Below are 15,512 nucleotides of genomic sequence, written 5' to 3' on the forward strand. Positions count from 1 at the left end.
CTCCTTCCTAGAAACGGTCGGCTACCCGGCAGGGTTTTGAACAGGCCAGCCCCGATGGGGCACGTGACTGTAGTCACAACAGCAGGGCCAGGACGGCCGCTGGGGCCTCTTCCCTAGATAGTTCTGGACTGTCACTTCTCTACCCATGGGGACGGCTCAGCCAAAGAAGCAGAATGGAGACGGCAGAAGGCTGGGACGCCTCCCACAGTGAGGGAAACAATGTACACTGTTAGAGGTAGACCTGGACGTCCCACTTGCAACTGAGACGTGAGTGAGTCAGGGGAACAGGAGGGGCAGAGGGGTGGGTCACAAGGCCACAGGAGGGCTGTGGAGAGACCCGGAATGGGGAGAAGGGCAGTGGCCACTGGCGCAGGAGCAGAGCGTGAGATGCCCGCCCAGTGTGAGGCTGGGGGCCTGGCAGAGTGCGGCTCACTGAATGCGCCCCCCCGCAGGGCCCAAACCAGGACAGGAGCCAGAGGGCTGGAATCTCAGTCTTTATTGGCTGCAAGGCTTCCCACGCTCAGGCCAGTGCCGGGGCTCAGATCTTGTTGAAAGCAGCAATGTCAACGCTCTGCACCTGTGGAGAGGGAGGCTGGTGGTCACACGGGGCCCTGTTTCCCAAAGGCCCAAGCGCCCATGTGCCTGGCCAGAGGCTCATTTGGACACCCCAGGCCCCTACCCTGTGTGGGCCCCTCACTCACATGCTCCTCGAACTTGGTGATCTCCTCTTCCAGGAGGTCCGTGCCCACCTTGTCGTCCTCCACCACACACTGGATCTGTAGCTTGTGGATGCCGTAGCCCACGGGCACCAGCTTGGAGCCCCCCCAGGTCAGCCCATCCAGCTGGATGGAGCGCACGCAGGCCTCCAGCTGGGCCATGTCCGTCTCGTCATCCCACTGGGGAGGAGAGGGGAGGAAGGCTGGGTCAGAGCCCGCTCCCGCCGTCAACACAGTCTGAGTCTACTCCTGCCCTGCCCGGCGCTGATTCCTCCAGGACCACAGGGCACCGCGAGGGGAGGGTCAGAGGCGAGCCACTCACAGGCTTGACGTCCAGGAGGATGGAGGACTTGGCCACTAGGGCAGGCTTTGCGGCCTTCTTCTCAGCGTACTGCCGCAGCCTCTCCTCCCGCAGCCGGGCCGCCTCCCGGTCCTCCTCCTCGTCGCTGCCGAACAGGTCAATGTCGTCGTCCTCGTCGTCCTCTGTGGCGGTGGCCACCTTCCTGGCGGGGGGCTCCACTTGGCGCATGGGAGACACGTGCTGCCACACAGGAGGGGAGACTGGGGCCCGTGCAGCCAGGACGCCAGGCCTCCAGCCCTCCACCGCTGCCTGGGCCACAGCCCACATGGGGGCCGCCCGCGGCCTCCCGCTCCTCAGCGCCAGGTGTGGGTCCCTGGCGGGGAAGGGCCCTCACCTGGGTCTGCGGAGCTGTGGCCCGGTGGGCGGGCGAGCTCTTCTCTAGCGCGCTCAGCCGGGCCTCCAGCTGGGAGACAGCCTGCTGCAGATCCTGCACCACTGCGGGGGCAAAGGGGATGCTGGTCAGGCAGCAAGTGCTGGGGTGGGGCCCCCCGCCCGTCAGGCCCAGGGCCTCACCCCCTCGCAGGCTCTGGTTCTCCACTTCCAGGCTGGCAATCCGGATGACCAGCTCACTGTGGTCTCCGCTGGGCCCGCTGGGGGCCCCGGGGCCTGAGCTCTGCAAGGCAGGGGGAGAGGAAGGGCTCATACCCTAACCTGCTCCTTGGGGTCCCCCCCATTCACAGCCATACTGAAGCAGAGCCCTAAGCTGGATGAGAAGCCCATCAAGCCCCACGGGGCCCGCTGGCCATGCTCCACCCAGGCAAGGGGAGAGGAAGCCCTGCAAGCTGAGGCCACAGTGGCATCCTCAGCCCAGCACGTGACACGAAGCAGGACCCCAGGGTGGCCCTAACGTGGGGGCGGCGCAGAGCTGAGCCATGGCTGCCACTGCCTGGTGGGTGGGAGGAAGCAAAGGACTCAGCTCCAGGGGCAGCCAGGCCCAGCAGCTCGGGAGGACCGGGCAACACAGCCTTGAGCTGGACACAGGAGGGGACAGCACTGGGGGCAGCCACCCCGCAGCAGCCAGGGCCACACACCTGCCTGCCTTTGAAAGCTCTGGGTGACCCAGGGACCCTGGCCTGGCCACCAGCCTCCTCTGGCTCCTCCCTGACCGGGAGCCCCCGTCATCTGACCCAGGCGGCACTGCCCAGGGAGCTCAGGCCCGAGTTACACCCCAGGAGCCTGCACGCAGGCCGTTCAGCACCCCTACCCCCCACTGCAGTGGCTCCAAGGGTGGCGTTCAGTGCACCTTGCCCTTGCCAGAGGGCTGCTGGCCCCCTCCAACGTCCAGTCAAGATAAAGGCCTGGGGCCCACCCACCAAGCAGCCACAGGGAAGCCACAGGGGTGGCCTCCTCCCCTGGTCTGCACACCCCCAGGGCACTACCAAGGTGAAGGTCTCCAGGGAGGACAGGCTGACACATGCCTGGCTCCCTGCCCTGGGACCCATGGGCAGTGCTAAGCTGACACCGTCTCCTAGACCCACCAGCTCCCACTACACAGAACTCCCAGCAGAGCTGGCCTAGTGGCACTGCATGGCTGCAGAAGGAGCACTGACCAGCCCCCAGGACCAGATGGGCTCTGCGCACGCCACCGCCCTCCTCAGACCAACCCAAGTGTCCGCCCCACCTCCTGCTCCGGCTAGTAAGTGGCAGCCCTCCGCCCACAGCTGGCCACCCCGCCGAGTCCCAGCCACCACCACCGGCACGCGACCTCCTCTCCAGCCTACTTCCCACGGCTCAGCTCCCGGACCATTCCCACCAAGAAGGTCCCACGGCTTCCGTGGCACAGGGATGAAATCCAGGACCAGCTGTTCCCCACGAAGCCCCGCCAGCCCCCGCCAACCTGCACTCTCAGGCCCCACCCCCTCTCAGCAGGCTTCCCCAAGGCCGTCTCTCCCCGCTGATCTGTGCCCGCTAAGCAAATGAACCAGGTCCCGGTGGCTCAAGGCAGGCTGGAACCTCAAGCCTTTGCCCTGCTGTGCCTGCTGCCTGGCCCCGGGGACCTCCCGACACAGGCCCGGCACCACCACCAAGTGAGGACCAACTGTGGACGGGTCCCGAGGCTGCAGGCTCCGGGCGGGCAAGGCCCCACCTGCTGCAAGGCCAAGACAAAGTGGCAGGGGAGAGACTAGGCTGTTAGGGGCCATGGGGTCACCACCGCTCGGCCCAGAAAGCACCAGGCCACTCCACGGTGTCTAGGCCCTGGGCCCACCCTGCCCACCCGGACTGAGAAGGAAGCCAGGGCGCTCAGTGAGGCAGGCCCAGGCTACCCAGTCCAGTCTGAGCTCCCAACAGCAGGCCGCAGGCAGCCACCTGGTGGCCTCGGGGGCGGTGCCGTACCAAGGTTCCGAATCCAGAAGCCTCCATCCCGGCCTCCAGCCCTGTGCCTGGCACCACGTGCAGTCCCCAGGAACCTCTGGAACCCCAGTGTCTGCTGAGCCCCACTCTACCCAAACCCAAGCATGGGGCTGGGCCACAGCACCCTTCCCGGGGCCGCCGGCAGCTGAATGATGTTCCTCTGAAGTTCACGTGGAAGCCCCTGCCGCCAGGGCCTCAGAGTGGGAGATTATTTGAAAATGGGGTCTTCACACTGGTAATCAGTCACAATGACATTATTAGGGTGGCCCTAATCCAATGACTGGTGTCCTCATGTGAAAAAATTTGGACAGAGAAAACACAGGAAGAAAACAGCCATCTACCAAAGAGAAACCAACCCCACCCACACCCTGATCCTGGACTTTGAACCTCCTGATCATCAGAAGATAAATTTCTGGTGTTTCGGTCACCTGGTCTGTGCTGCTCCATCATTACAGCAACCTAGGCAGACCAGTCCCCAAGCCCTAACAGCTGCTCAGGTGAATTCCCTGAAGACCGGGACCCCAAAGCTGACCCCAACAGCCAGGGCCCTGAGGCCCGGTGGGGGAAGAGTTCTCACAGCCTAAGAATCTCCAGGGCCGCAGCCCCAGAGCTGCTGAGCCCCCGGCTGCAGCCTTCTGAGCACTGGAGCCCGACGTGCCCGGCCTGGGTGCGAAGACCTTGCGCCACCTCGATCCCGCGGCTGCCTGGCCTGAACTTGCTCTGGCAAGCAGAGGGTGGCAGGTGGGATTTGGGGCTAATGGGCAGAAGGCAAGGCAGGAGCACGTGGGGGCCAATTATGAAGCAGGGCCTGCTGGGCAGACGGTGGTGGCAACGCGTCCTGGGGGACACCCACCCAGGGCCGCCCAGCTGATGGCCAGGAGCCAGTATATCCGAGCCAGCTGTGGCAGGCAGAAAGTTCCCAAATATGCCCCCAACCCTGTAAAAAGATGACCTCACGTGGCCAAAGGGACTTTGCAGATGTGACGAGGTTGAGGATCTGGACGTGGGGAGGTTACCCTGGATGACCCAGGTGGGCCCAGTGTCATTGCAAAGGTCCACATGAGAGAGAAGCAGGAGAGAGAAAGAAACGTGACAGAAATAGATGTCAAAGCTCGTGACGCTGCTGGCTAGAAGCCATAGGCCGAGGGATGTGGGCAGCTTTCTGAAAGGTAGAGAAAGCAAGAAAATGGATTCTCTCCTGGAGTCTCCAGAAGGAACACAGCTCCGCCGACACTTGGCCCTCGAGGCTGGGACACCACTCTGTAGCCCAGACAATCCTCTGAGAAGGAAGGGGGAGCAGCAGGGCTGCCACTCCGAGGGACACACTCCCCGGCCAGGCCAGGGACACACTGGACATGACCGTTTCCCTCTCCTGATCTCACGTGGGACCTTGAGCCCGAGCTGGGCTGCAGGGCCCCTCCTGGGCCTCAAATTCAAGATGGTGGTGACTCTATGCCTTGGGACTCGGCACACCCTGTGAACCCATCTCACAGAGGAGGGCCACGCCTAAGAGGGAAGGGAGGAAGCGCAGCACGCGCCAGCCCCTCACACTCTCGGAGCAGGGAGCGAGCAGGAAGGAGAAGGCCTCAGGCCTGGTACCACAGGAGCAGCCGTGGCAAGGCGCGGAGTCCCGGGTGACCGCCAGCAATCCCAGCAAGGAGCGAGAGGAAGGACGTCTCCTCTGGCCGTGTGGGAACACAGCGCTGCACGCCGCACCCTGACTTTGCTCCAAGGGGCGACGTCATCAGCAGCACCGGGGGAAGCGCCGGGCACGCCGTTTGCCACGAGGGCGGTACTCACCCCGGCCAGGGACTTCTGGATGTTTTCTCTGGCTCTCGCGATGTCACGGAGGATCACGCTGGCGCCGTTCTCCTGCAGATGGTGCAGAAAGAACAACGCTTTCATTTAAAAAAAAAAAAAAATTAAAAAGGCAGCCTCCTGTGGAGAGAGCAGGAAAGCCCTGCACAAAACAAAAGCTCACGGGCCTGAGGACGGAAGAGGATGGAGTCCTGTGGCCCTGACGACAGGGCCTGAGGCGCACGTGGCCTGCAAGCCCAGCCGGGCCACGTGTCGCAGGTCCTGATGGGCACCTAGAGACGCTGTGAGCGCCCTGCCCACATGTGACACGAGAGCAGCTCCAGCTCCTCGGGAGCCGGCCAGCCGCCCTCCGAAGAACCAACCCCAGCACCTGCAGCAGCGCCACCTGGGCCAACGTGCGTGTCCCACTGTGCTGGCACAGACACCCCGAGACCCCAAGCGCAGCAGCCCCTACCTGGCGTGAGGAGCCGGCCACGGGCCCGTTCATCTGCTCGTAGAATTTCCTTTCTGCATCGTCATATTTGAACTTGTCAAACCAGATCTTCTCGTGCACTAGAAAGTTTGTGGCCATTTTCCTGTTGAGAGGGGAGGAGAGACTAAGACAGCCTGGCCGGGAGGAGGGGGCACCTCCTCGCAGACCCCAGGGCTGGCTTGCACAAGCGCCCCTTCCAACAGCCCGGACCCCGAGGCTACAGGGCAGGCCGTCCCGGTCCTTGGGTAACAAGGGCTCCAGGGCCCAGGGCAGAGCACCAGAGGGTCTCAGCACGGACCACAGCAAGCCTGCGAGCCCCTCCCCCACACCACGTGGGCTTCCTTCAGTGCTAAGGCGGGTGGCCCCCAGGCCAGTCCCCAAGACCAGTGGCTCTCAAAGCATGGCCAGGAACCTCTGGGGGTCCCCAAGGTCCTCCCCTTTCCAATCACACAACTGTTCAAGGCTGGATTTGTCGGACAATATACACCAACAGATAATGCACAAGCAGGTTTAAGAATCCAGCTGCCTCCTATTAAGCCAGACACAAGACTCGCAAAATTGTAAAACAAGGCCACTTAGTTCACTGACCTTTTCTGTTACAGAAAAGTTATTTCTTGCGTAAACGTCATTAACGTGTAACAAGCTTGTTATTATTTTTCAACAAATAAGTACTTCTGCATTTAATTACTAATATAGGAAAAATTAATAAACAAAACAAAAGCTCTCTTAGCATCACAAGACCAGCAAGTTTGAGAACTGCTGCTGTGGACCAGGGCCTGGCAAACGCCGGCCTGTGAGCCAGATCCCGCCACTGTCCGTTTTTGCAAATCGCTGTATTGGCACGTCTGCAGTCTGCTGCTTTCCCACTACTCGGCAAGGCGGGGGAGCTGCCACGGACCTGGGCCCAGAGCCCGAATTCTCACAGATGACAAAGTCTGCTGACTCAGAACCGCCCTGTCCCTCACCAAGTGCAACAGAAAAGGACCCAACCTCACCAATTCTCTTTGCTGAGGATCCCAGGCCATCACTGGACCTCACCAAGTGTACCCCCGTGACAAGGGAGGTTGAGCCCTGTGACTCTCCTCCACCCCAGCTCGAAGAGGCATCACTGAACAGTTTCAGTTCCACGCCACCCCGCACGCACACGTACTGCCTGATGGGGAACGTCCCCCTCCCCCCGGCGGTGGGCCCCACACCCTGCCCCTCGCACCAAGGCCAGGATCCCGTCAAAGCAGCACATCCAACCCCACCGAGGAGCCGAGGCGCTCCTGCCGGGAGTCTGGGGTCCAGGGAGGCCCCTCCACGCCCCCTCTGGCCCGGCCTGCGGCCCAGGGCCTCTCCCCACTGGGGGGCCCCCAGTCTGCCCTGAGTCCAACGGTCTCTGCCCTCCTGCCTGAGCCCAGTGGGCTAAGGGATCCCTTCCATGGCCAGGCTCTGGCCTCCAGCGACCAGCTGGCACTGCATAAACCGCTCTGGGGGCCAGACCCCTGGGTCCACAGGCTGAAGGCAAGTTGGCCTCATCCAGTGGGTGTCTTCCAGACTCAGGCCGCTGGACCGGCCGCGTGCTAGAGCACCTGAGACGCCCACCTCACCTCAGGTGGTTCTGGACAAGGAGATGGGGGAGACAGCAGGATGGGTCGGCAAGCGGCCCAGTGGGGCTTGGGGGCCGGGAGCCTTCATCGCTCCCCTGTCCCATGAGTCAGGGGAGAAGCTGGAAGTTGCCTGGCCAAAGGGGAAACCTTGCGCAAGACAGATTCAGGCCCACGTGGACCCCTTCCCTCCACCAACTTGGTGGGGGTGACCCCAGAGGCTGCAATGCCCCAGGGGCAGATAGCTATTCCAGCCCGACCCGAGCCAGCTGCCAACTCAGCCGGTCCAGGAGTCTTGGGAGGAGCCCCGCCAGGGGTGGGGGCAGGGAAGGGAGCACGCCGGCCACCCAGCCCGGCCCGGGGAAGCCCGGCACCCGCCCGGCACGTTTTCCCTACTTGGGTCTCAGGCTGGACATGGAAGGGCCAGACCGGGCGCTGGGTCGGTGAACCAGGGACGGAGCTTCAAGGCGCCAGGCCATGCGCAGGGCCTCGGCGGCGTGGTGGCGGCACTCTGCGCTGTCGTAGGCCGGCTTGCTGAGCCAGGGGGCCTCGGCATCCTTGTGCAGGAAGTACCGGTAGGGCAGGGCAGAGAAGGCCTCCCCGTCCACCCGCCGCGGCCCGAGCCGCCGGCTTCCCACGGCGTTGCGGCCCCGCCGGTCTCTGCGGCCGCGCCGGGCGCCCTCAGCCTGACCGGTTCGCTCCTGCAAGCGCACCTTCCCAGGGGGGTGGCCGTCAAACAGGGCCTCGTAGAAGACCCTCTCGGCCGCGTCGTAGCGGGGCTTCTCCAGCCACACCTCCCGCACCAGCGCCTGCAGGCTGCCCAGTGGGGGCTGGCCGTTGGCTGGCGGGCTGGGCTGGCGGATGAGGTGCAGGTCGGGGGCGGCCGCCCACTGGCCCGTGTCGGGAGCCCCCTGCCCGCCGCTCCCCTCCGCAGCCAGCAGCAAGGCCTGAGACCACTCCACGAACGCCCGCTCAGCCTGGTCAAAGGAAGACTTGTTGACCCAGACGCCCCAGGTCACGTGGTGGCAGGCCACCTGGCTTCCGAGGGCGCAGAGGGCCCCAGGGGCCAGGGCGGGAGGGCGGGCTGCCTGGGCGGCCGCATCTGCCAGCCTCTGGTGGTACGAGCTCTCCGCCTGGTCGAACAGCGGCTTGTCCAGCCAGACGTGGTCGGCTGAGAGGCCCACGAGGGCCAGGTCCCCCTGGCTGAGCCAGCCCCTCGGGGAGCGCTTCCTCGGCTTCTGCAACGGCTTCTTCCCATTGTGGCTCTTCCCGGGCTCGCTGCTGCCGCTGCCGTTGGGGGCGCCCGCCTCCTCGGCCTCATCCTCCCGGCCCGGCCCGTTCACTGCCAGTGCCTTGGCCGGGAGCTGCTGGGCGGCGGCTCTCATGGCCTCGTGCTCGTAGAAGCGCCGCTCGGCTTCCCCGTACTTCTGCTTGTCTTCCCAGACCGTCTCCAGGGCACAGGAGGCCTTCCCGCTCATCTTCCACGCAGCGTTAAAAAGCAAGCACAAAGGGCAGTTGCAACACCGTGGGCCGTGGGCAGACGGCACCCCCGCCCCTCCCTGCTCGGCCGCCCGGATGGGGTGCCCCGGGGCAGCATGCACGGGGAGCTGGGGAAGCAGTAAACACGCACGAGCACGTAATGCGTGGTGTGGTTGCACGTGTGTATCCTCCTAACCGCAAAACTTGCCTTTTCTCATCCAACACGCACCCAGGCTCTCCAAGGGGGCCCAGAGAACACTTTCCAAACCTGTTTGGCTACAGAAACCTCTTCGGTGAACCCCAAGAACAGCGGCCAAATAAACACAGGACGCGCTCAGCTAATTCAACTTTTACGTCAACAGCAAATGAGTTTTAGAACAAGTGTGTCCCGTGAAACATTAGAGACTCACTTACTCTGAAAACTTAGCCGCTGTTCATCTGAAACTTTAACTGGACGTCCTGCGTTTTTGCTAAGCCTGGCCACCTCCCTGAGGCACTCGGGCTTGTTTTATAGAAATGCACTTGGTGGTCTCAGAGGACGGCCCCGCTCCTGGCACATTCTGCCTGAACTGAGTCCCCCACCTGCACGGCCACACCGCCATCCTGAGCAGTGCATGTTCCAAGGGAAGCTAGAAGATCTTAGCTAAGGGGCACCTGGGAACAGAGGGTGGAGCACCCACCCCTGCGAGGCCACATCAGGGGAGATGCCAGGGAGTGAGTGTCTAAAAGGGAAGGAAGGCAGTGGCTCTGGCAGTTAAGAATCAGGTTCCTTGGTCAGCGGCCGATGCCTCCTGACCAGGAGACAATCAACTCACACCCGTGGGTGCACCTAAACTAAAGGAACCATGTGGGAACCTCCGAGTCCTGTCCTAGGACGCGAGATCCTCCCTGCACTCCAGCGCCTTTTGGTGTAAGGGGCTCCGCACACCTGCCACTGTGGCTACTGGATAAGCCTCTGTCCAGAAGCCTGAGCTCAGAGTAGCCCTCGTCACCTGCTGCCCCCGTGCAAGACTGAGGGCTGCTGGGCCACAGGGCGTGCGCAAACAGCCTCGAGGTGATGGCCTCGGCCCTGCCGCTGGCACAGGGCCCCCCATTCTGCTCCCGGGCATGGTGCCCCGTAAAGGCTAGCCCCATTGCTGGGCAGCCCAGAATTCTACAGCAGACCCTATTCAGCAGAACCAAGGGGCCTGGGCCACCGCAGCCTCCGGCTAGAAGCAGCTCAAGCCCAGAAAGCCCTGGAGGCCAGTCTGCTCTTAGGGTGCACCTAGGGGTCCCCGAGCTCACACCTGGCTGGCCTGTTCTAGAGGACGGCCTTGACTAGCACAGGGACTCCTCCCCTGAGACCCTACTCTGGACCCTGTGCCCGCCCAGAAGCAGAAGCACCAGGCCGACTGCCTGGGGCTAAGCAGCTTGCTCTCAGGATGGCCCCAGTGTCTCCTGCTGCTGCGAGGTCACCTGGTGAAGCCTAAGCGAGGGCAGACCTGCTGGGCCCTCACCCCAGGGAGGAGGCCCCCCGAGGGGGCAGACTTTCACCCCGGGACAGCAAACCCTTCCTGCCACTCACCGCAGGGTCTACAGCCCCCCGACCAAAACCAAAACCCAATTCCAATCACCCCGGGACGTGTGGGCCAAGTCCCGACCGACCTGGGACTTCAGGGAGACTGCCCTTTGTGCTCTGAGGGGCTCGCCGGGGTCTCTCACAGCACCCGATGCAGGGGCGGAGGCCCAGGCTCAGAGAGGTCCCTGGCCACCCCCTCGAGCCTCCCTCCCCGGGGCCAGCAGCACTTACCAAGGCCAGGCTGACTGCAGAGGCAGTGCTGGGGGGCGGGAGCCCATGCCCAGGAGGCGGGGCACTGTGACATCACTCACTGTAACCGAGGGCTGCAGGCCTACCAGGCTGGGCTTGTCTGCCCTCTGACCTCTCTGGCGGACCCTCACCAAAGCAGCGCAGTGTGGGTCAGGGCTGGTCTGGCCCCTTCAGCCCTGCCCACCAGGCTGACCCCCCAGTGCGGAAGCCCTACGTGAACCTAGTGGCCTAAACGCTGTCCTCGGCTCCTGACATCAAACCAGGCTCTGCTCAGAGCTCTAAGGGTCACAGTTCGGGGGAGGGGAAGCCCCCTCTCAAGATGCCCGTGAGCAAGGGACAGGGCCTGAGACCAGGGGCTGGCTGGGGCGGCGGCACCCTGCCCTGCCCAGAGGTGTGGAAGGTGCCCACCCTACTGCCGGGGCAGGAACTGGCTCAGCCCAGGAAGGTGCTGAGGCCACACCCAACAGGTCCAGACAAGGAAACCGAGGCCGGCAGCCTGGCCCCAGAGGTGTCAGGACTCGCCGGGCGTGGTGAGGGCTGGGCTGGGGGTCCCCTGGCTCGGGTGAAGGGGACACAGGAGCCTGGGACGGGCGAGTACTTACTTCGCTTTGATCTCCTAGGACAGCATGAAGAGAAAGCAGCAGAGTTAGAGGCAGTCAGACAGGGCGGCCCGAGCAGGCTGGGGGGCCTTCTCAGAAGCTGCTCGGTGAGGCGGCGTGGAGGCGAGTTTGCTGGGGAACAAAGGCGAGCACCGGAGCCAAGACCCACCACCAAAATCCCAGGGGGCGGCCGCTGCTCCTTCATCACTCGAAATGCGCAGATGCTGGGGTTCCTGTTAGCCGGAGCCAGGCAGCCCTGGGAGGCCCCATCTGAGCTCCTCGCTGAGCTGAGCCAACCTGGGGAGGTGAGCCAGCACCTCGAGTGCCCCGCTGCCCACGTGGATCAGTGCTAGGAGGGCTCTCCCCAGCCCCGCACCGCCACTGGGTCCAGACCGCTGGACCAGGTGTAGGACGACAAGGACCTGGCTGAAGGTCTTGGCGGCCACCCAGCCCCAGTGCCCGCGCCGGACAGGCCTCTCCCTCAGCAGGGCCACTATGGGGGCGAGAGGCCAGGTGGGCAGGGTGTGCCGTCCCCGCAGGCCGGCACCGGAGGGTGCACGAGAGGACAGACGGGGTACCCGGCCCTGAATCCACAAGAGGTGCCACCAAGGGGCTGAGGACCCAGTCAGCCCTGCCACCCAGGCCCCTGGCCTCCCGTCTCCCCGACACCGCGGCCAGCGCGCCAGCATCAAGTCACCCCAGGACAGGGTGCGCGAGGCGTCCTGCGGGGCGAACAGAGAGGCTAGCAGGCAGGAGGCAGGCGTGCACGGAGGTCCCAGGCAGGCTCTCCGCAGACACCCACCATAGGGGCTTCGTGTGGCAAGGCTCTGGCGGGAGGAGGACTCCCCAGAGACACCACACAGGAACGCTGTCACCTGGGGAGGCGACCACAGACAGCTGAGGGCTGCCTGGTAAAGCCAGTGCCAGGATGGGGCCAAGAGCACCCCCAGGGCTGCTGGAGGATGAGGCCCCAGGACAGCCAGCACAGCCCCCGACGTCAGAGGCAGGGGCCCACCTCTCCCAGTAGAAGAACCACTCTGAGTCTGAACACTTTCCCGCGAGGACGCCACCAGGGAAGCACAGAACTCTCGGCTAGGGGCCGGGCGTCCTACAGGAGCAGTCGGGCCTCCACCCCACCCCCCGCCCCCCGCAACACTGGAGCACACAGGGGGCAGAGCCAGGACGCAGAGGAAGCGGTCCCACCCTGTACTCCTCACCTGCAGGGCCAAGAGCAAGCCGCCTGCCACTAAGGACCAGCCCTGGGGCATAAAGCATGTCAAGACCACTCCCATAAGAAAGGGCACTGAGGCGTGGGAGGCCCTGGAGGGATCACGACCCACCCAGCCACCAGGATCTGGGGCGAAGGCAGCGAGCAGCTCTTCCTCTGCAACTCCCCCAGCCCAGCGTCAGTGCGAATCAGCACTCCTGGCTGTGCTGAGGGACTCTGGGGGCTGCGGAGTCCTTCTCAGCCTCTGCCCAGCTGGGAGGGCAGTTCTTGCAGTGCCAGTACAGGGAAACTGGCAGCACTCCCTGGCCAGGATACTCCTGGCTGGAGGCTCCTGAAGGTGAGGACGTGGCCTGGCAGAGCGGTGCCCACCAATCCGCCAGGAGGTCCCCGTGAGGCTGGGTGAACGGGGAAGGTTTCTGGGAGGGGTGAGGGTTGCCCCCTCCCCCGGCTCCATCCTCCACACCTCGTTCTCACCCTCCAAACGGTCTCAGGTAACCAGGTGCCCATGTGACCCCATCGCAGTCACACACAGGCAGGGGCTCCCAGGTCATCCCCCCAGAGGTCACAGCTCTCTGCCCCCCTTCCACAGGAAGTGGGAATCGGTGTGCGGTGTGGGGAGATGGGGCCCCTGGCTGGCGCGACCTGGACCAGTGCTGCACAACAGAGCTTCCACGCGCGCTGTGTCCAAGAGGACGCGGCGAGCACTCAGCACGCCTCAGCCGATGAGGACGAGCCAGCAGTGGGGCAACTGCACGGAGGGCTGCCCTCTGATTTTCTCTAGAGGCGAACTCCACAGCCCCCAGTTCCTACTCAGAAGCTTCCCCACCTCTGACTCCTGGACAGTCCGGCCCCACTCAAAAGTGCCAACCTGTCCTGCTGGCGTGGAGGGGGGCCCCTGCACCCCAAGACTCAGCACTCACACTGCAGCTGCCCAAGTCACCCCACCTGAGGCCCAACCAGCTGCGTGACATTTGTGCTACAATGCCATGGCCGTCGGTTCTATTTCTATCCCAGTCTGTGGTGCCCTGGTCTATCTACCCTGACCGCCAGGTGCCTGCGCCCCCTTCCCTCGGGCGGCTCCAGCACTGCAGGCGCCTCCTCAACCATTCTGAGTACACCTGACACCTCACACAGCTGGGAGACGGGAGTGGGGTAAACTGAGGCTCCGGGTCGGCGAGGAGAGAATCTGGGACTCCGTGTCTCATTCTGACGCCTGTCCTTCACACAAATGTCACACTGCCCCCCACTTCAAAGTCACACGTGCCATCTTCAAACAGGGCCACAGGGCCAGGGCTCGTGCCGGCATTTCCTGCCTGCAGCCCTTGAAAAGCTGACACCAGAGCGCGACGCACCGGGGACGTTCTTTGTGGCCGCCTACTTAGGATCACCTTCAAGAAACCTTCATCCACAAAAACACTGGTCAAGCGTGTTTGCCCCCCAGGCTCCTCTAGGGGAAGGCACAGCAGCCGCGCTCCAAGGTGAGGAGATGGAGAGCTGCAGGGCACCTCGGCACTGGCACAGGGCCCAGGCCCGACTGCCCCGCAGAGGCGGCACAGGGCACCTGCTCCTCGGAGTCTGTGCCAAGTTTTCTCAGGGAACCCCTACGTCTGGAGCTAAGCACGGCGGTGGGGCTCAACCCACTTATGGTTGAGGTCTCCCTAGGAGCTAGGGGTGTCAGAGCTGCTTCTGAGGCAACACCGGGTCCTTCCCCGACCCAGGCCAGACCTACTCCCTCACCAGTTACTTGCCAGAGTCAATCTGCTCTCGCGACAAGCAGGGACCACCCCAAAGTCCAGCCACACAAACAGCTCTCTTGCTCCAGGGTGGCCCTTCACTCTGAAAACCCTGTCGTGCTGGTCCCCGCCCCATGCCACCCCCCTGGCTCCAGGACAAGGCTTTCCCTTCTTCGTTCCACTGAAAGTGCCCACTTTTCAGGAAGGTATCCTCCTCCCCTTCAGAGAGTGGCTTCGACATCGCCTCCTGCCCGGATCACCTTATCCAAATCCAGACCCTCCATCCCTCTCAGAGAACGCTGTATTTCAGTCACCCAGCAATCACATCCTTATTCTTCCCCGAGTTCATGAGCTCTCCAGGTTCCACGAAGACTGGGTCCGTGCCTGTCCCTCAAGCCCAGAGCCGACATGAAGGAGGTGCTCCACAAACGTCGACAAAGAAACGGGGGGACTACAGGCCCGGGTCACAGGTGGGCAAACATCCTTGTCACCCACCGGGGCGGAGACCAGCGCGGCCCCGACATTCCCGCAGCCGCCCTCCCGCCGGGGCAGCCGCAGGGGTCCGGCCGGCACGTGGCCCGCGGGCTCCGCCCCTCTGCGCGGCCGCGAGCCCGCATCCGGCCCCGCGCCCCGGCGCCGGCCTGCCGGCGGCTCTCCAACCAAGTCCCTGCCGGCGCAGCGCGGGCCGTCCCTTCCCCGGGCCCCAGGGCCTGGCGGCGCAACCCTAGGTACTCACACGCCAGCCAAGGACGCGGCGACCAACGTTGAGGGATCGGCGGCGCGCGACGGCAAAGAAAAGGGAGGGCCGCGCTGGCCGCGCACGGGAAGTGAAGCAGCGGGCTCTACCACGCGCCGGGACGCGGGGGACGCGGCCCGCGCGCACGGCCCGCTGCGCTGCCTGGGCCTTCCGCGCGACTTTCCCCGCGGGTGGACAGAAGACAGTGGGAGACCCCCGCGAGGCTCGCCCTTTCCCGGAGGAGCTGGAGCAACCCGCCGGGCACAGCGCCGCCGGCTCCCGCCCCCCTCCGCTGCAGCTCCGGTGGACTCGGCGGGCCCGGGCGGAGCAGACCGGCCGGCACGTGCCGGGTGACGTGCAGCGCGGGGTGGGGCCGCGCGGGGCCAACGCGCCTGCGCGCGCCGAGCGGGCGAGACAAAGGGGAGGGCCCGGCCGGTCCCGCCCCCAGCGCCCGCCCAGCGCGGCCGGCCGGGCGGGCGTATGGCCCCGGTTCCCGCGCCCCCGCTGCCGCTGCCGCCGCAGCCGCAGCAGCAACCATGTACCCCGCGGGACTCCCGGCCGGCCCGGCCCCGCGCCGCGGCCGCCGCCCCCCGGCCCGGGCGCCCCGCGCGACTGCGCGGGG

At 64.7% G+C, this 15,512-nt stretch overlaps 2 protein-coding genes across 3 annotated transcripts in view; one reads left to right on the forward strand and one right to left on the reverse strand.

The window, feature by feature from the left end:
• Positions 1 to 478: 478 nt before the first annotated feature.
• Positions 479 to 15,172, reverse strand: EEF1D (eukaryotic translation elongation factor 1 delta). Of its 2 annotated transcripts, none has more exons than XM_027132184.1 (8): positions 14,891 to 15,172; positions 5,702 to 5,822; positions 5,230 to 5,301; positions 1,591 to 1,690; positions 1,412 to 1,512; positions 1,039 to 1,257; positions 702 to 896; positions 479 to 577 (listed from the first exon to the last, which is right to left on the reverse strand). In XM_027132184.1, the coding sequence occupies exons 2-8, from the start codon at positions 5,816 to 5,818 to the stop codon at positions 539 to 541; spliced, it is 843 nt and encodes a 280-aa protein (XP_026987985.1). In that variant the 5' UTR covers positions 5,819 to 5,822; positions 14,891 to 15,172; the 3' UTR covers positions 479 to 538. The 2 variants fall into 2 exon arrangements, with proteins under 2 accessions (XP_026987985.1, XP_026987982.1); XM_027132181.1 differs by lacking the exon at positions 14,891 to 15,172 and adding an exon at positions 7,705 to 11,147.
• A 148-nt stretch (positions 15,173 to 15,320) lies between these two features.
• TIGD5 (tigger transposable element derived 5) overlaps positions 15,321 to 15,512 on the forward strand; it is a 5,505-nt gene continuing 5,313 nt past the window's right edge. The window contains exon 1 of the mRNA XM_027132067.1: positions 15,321 to 15,504. Within this exon, the coding sequence (XP_026987868.1) occupies positions 15,427 to 15,504 (78 nt within the window). The 5' untranslated portion in view covers positions 15,321 to 15,426. The remainder of the gene's footprint in view (positions 15,505 to 15,512) is intronic.

Source organism: Aethalodelphis obliquidens, unplaced genomic scaffold, assembly GCF_003676395.1.
Source record: "Aethalodelphis obliquidens isolate GAN/ISIS:26980383/991018 unplaced genomic scaffold, ASM367639v1 scaffold41, whole genome shotgun sequence".
Classification (NCBI taxonomy): domain Eukaryota; kingdom Metazoa; phylum Chordata; class Mammalia; order Artiodactyla; family Delphinidae; genus Aethalodelphis; species Aethalodelphis obliquidens.

Coding starts and splice junctions, on each gene's coding strand:
- EEF1D (XM_027132181.1), bottom strand. CDS start 8,786: ATGAGCGGGAAGGCCTCCTGTGCCCTGGAGACGGTCTGGGAAGACAAG. Junction 5,823..7,704: donor ATGTCCAGCCTGAGACCCAA/GTAGGGAAAACG, acceptor CCCTCTCAACAG/GAAAATGGCCACAAACTTTC. Junction 578..701: donor TCACCAAGTTCGAGGAGCAT/GTGAGTGAGGGG, acceptor CCCTCTCCACAG/GTGCAGAGCGTTGACATTGC.